Raw genomic sequence first — 3,035 nt, 5'->3', positions numbered from 1 at the left:
AATGAATCGTCAAACAGAACTGTCAAGGATCCCCACCCTAGAGTGCTTTTTCCGCCCACCATGCATGAATACATGGATAGCATTATGCTCCTTCCTTAGTCTTCTTATTCAAAGTCTAAACATAAGGAATATTTTGTTGATGTTCGACCATCAAAATCTTAAAAACAAAGAAGTTGTCTAAAAATGTGCTACAATAAGGATATAGTATAATCCTTTATCTTTAATTTCCTTCTTCATTTGTGTAAAAATACCTAGCCAGTTTTGCATAAAACGTTAAATGTCGAACGCTTATTTTGCTACTTTTTCGGACTAGTGAAAGGTAATCTTTTTATTCAAAGAACAAAATAGATAAAATTTTGCTTACCTGGAGGCCTTGCTCTGCTTGCTCTGACATCACCCAACAGAGGCCGCCTATCCACTTGATCGAACGCACTGGTGTCTGGAAGGGCCACACTATCATTCTTTTCACTCTCCTTCACTTCCTTGGCTTCCTTAACTTTGCTACTGCTAACCCCATCCACGGCATCCGCTATTTTATCTTTCAATTTCGAAAATAAACCGCCGGCACTGGAACCAGACGGAGATTTTTTTAGGGAAACTGAAGGTTTCTTCCCTGGCAGTGGCGGAGTACTTTTAGAAGCGTCTGTCTTCTTAATTTCGAGGGATTTCCTTTGCGAGGCTACGGAACTGGGCTTGATGGCACTGTTTGTATTGGCAGGAGGTTTTGCTTCGTGCTATAATTAAATGGTAATAATATACAGGGTGGTCCGAACTGTATTTCGGTAACTTCGGCAGCATATTCTGCAGATAAAAATCAAAATAAAAATTTTATTTTGATTTTTTCCAAATAATTTATGAATTAATGTCAATATTTGGATGAAAATTGGTGTCTGGGAGTTTTTTGACATAAGAAATTTGATTTTGATGTCAATATGACTCCTAGTTGTAGAGAGCGCCACCTACATGTGCTTTAACTGTTTTGAAGAGTAATAACTTTTCGTCCGTACCTGTATAAAACTACAGAGTGAAAAAATATAAATTTCCATGACTTTTCACGTAAAAAATCGCTAGGAGCAACCGTTCCCAAGATATTTAGAATGGAAATAGTCAATACATGTCATTATTGCCAAAAAATAAACACGTTGAGTAGATAATTATTTGACTGAAATAATAAATTTGAGAAATTTTATTTTTTAAATTATTCATAAATTTTTCTTCGAAAAAATGATGATAAAACAGTTTCTGTTCAGCTTTTGGCACATATACATTACAAATTTATGATTTCAGTCTAATAACTATTTCGTCAACATGTTTAATTTATGTCAATAATGATAGGTATTGATAATTTCGATTTCAAATATCTCGAGAACCATTACTCGTAACCATTTTTAAAAAGAGGCCTTTTTTACGTAAAAGACGTCGTAAATGTATATTTTTTTACTCAGTAGTTTTATACAGGTACGGACGAAAAGTTATTACTCTTTAAACCAGTCAAAAAATATGTAGATGGCGCCCTCTACAAGTAGGAGTCATATTGACATCAATATCAAATTTCTCATACCAAAGAACTCCCAGACACCAATTTTCATCAAAATATTGACGTTACTTCATAAATTATTTGGAAAAAATCGAAATAAAAATGAAACTTCTACACCCTGTGACCCTGTATCTCCTAAACTACGCATTTTAGGACATACATTTATACAAACTTTTTATTTATTTTTATCTGCAGAATATGCTGCCAACATTTCCGGAATATAGTTCGGACCACTCTGTATATAATGGTATAAATAATAAGAAATAATTTATAAACAAAGTGTGAATTATTTAATACAGGGTGTTTAAAATTCGCCTCTCACCATTAGGATCTAAGAAACGGTAAGAGATACAGGGTAGCTTAAATTGGGTCAAAGTTGTCTGTCAGTGTCAATGATAAATAATCCGTTTCGTAATTGAAGTTATCTTTTAGTCCAAGAAAATAGGCCTTCAAATAACTACAAAGTTTTGGTAAAAACTTAAATTTGAACAAACAAAAAAGAAAAAAAAGCAAGCAACTGTGCCCCAATTTAAACCACCGTAGATTCCAATGGTGAGGGTAGAATTTGAAACAACCTGTATAATTAGATAATAATACAAACCTTAGGGCTTGGATTTTTATCCTGTACGTTGTTAAGTAAAAGTGTTACGAAATTATCAGGGAAAACGCCTATTTTTCCATTCAATTCACCTCGCCACCATCCTTGATCTTCGGCATCTTTGCTAATTATCGTGACTATATCACCTTCTTTCAATGTCAGCTCGTCATCCTTTTGAGCCTTGTATCCAAAGTGCACTTTACAAAATTCCTTAACTACTGGTAAAATTACAATTAACATTAGATAAACTCTAGAAAAGTCAATAAAAGTTGGCACCAGGGACGGGTAAAGACTTCAATATATAGAATAGAAAAATTCAATTTTCTACATGTATGTCGAAAAGTGTGTAGAGAATGTACAGGGTGGGTCAAATTCGACGCTTTTAAATGGAAACACCCTTTTCTATAGGAGAGAGACGAAAACTAATGTCTGGAGCTCAATTTTCATCAAAAACATGATAGTGAAAACCGCACATCAATATCTGTTACCGTTTCGGAGTTACGGGGTGTTTTTCAAAAATTTGCATTTTTAAAAAATCGCTGTAACTTTTTTGCTATGGAAAATTTTGTATTTCTATGAAAACATTTCCAAAGCACCTTTTTACATAGAATTTAATGGTTTAAGTTTTAAAATTAATATTTTAAGAGTTATCAACAGAAAAATTGATTTTTTATTTGGGACACCCCCTATATTTTTAATTAACTGAAAAGAATTTAAAACTACCTTTCCAAAAATATAGCACACTTAATATTTTGTTATAATCCCCTTCGAAATGCAGAATTTTTAAAAGTTCGCTACTTTTAACAAGTAGGCTATGAACCCCTTATTGATGATATGCCCCTAATGGAACTCGAAAACATATTTTTCCAGCAAGACGACGTACCGCCTCTGAACGCTGAA

General features: G+C 33.4%; 1 protein-coding gene across 1 annotated transcript; it reads right to left on the bottom strand.

The window, feature by feature from the left end:
• Nucleotides 1-364: 364 nt before the first annotated feature.
• Nucleotides 365-2,482, bottom strand: LOC115889715 (CD2-associated protein-like; the record flags this gene model as incomplete). The annotated part of the gene is made up of 2 exons (XM_030909780.1): nucleotides 2,139-2,482; nucleotides 365-734 (listed from the first exon to the last, which is right to left on the bottom strand). Coding segments are annotated over exons 1-2 (607 nt in total), but the record flags the coding sequence as incomplete, so codon positions are not given.
• Between the last annotated feature and the right edge of the window lie 553 nt (nucleotides 2,483-3,035).

Source organism: Sitophilus oryzae, unplaced genomic scaffold (genome assembly GCF_002938485.1).
Source record: "Sitophilus oryzae breed Bouriz unplaced genomic scaffold, Soryzae_2.0 scaffold_830_pilon_pilon, whole genome shotgun sequence".
In the NCBI taxonomy this organism is placed as follows: Eukaryota; Metazoa; Arthropoda; class Insecta; order Coleoptera; family Curculionidae; genus Sitophilus; species Sitophilus oryzae.
The sequence above is the reverse complement of the archived record's forward strand: the minus strand, read 5'-3'. Positions and strand labels throughout refer to the sequence as shown.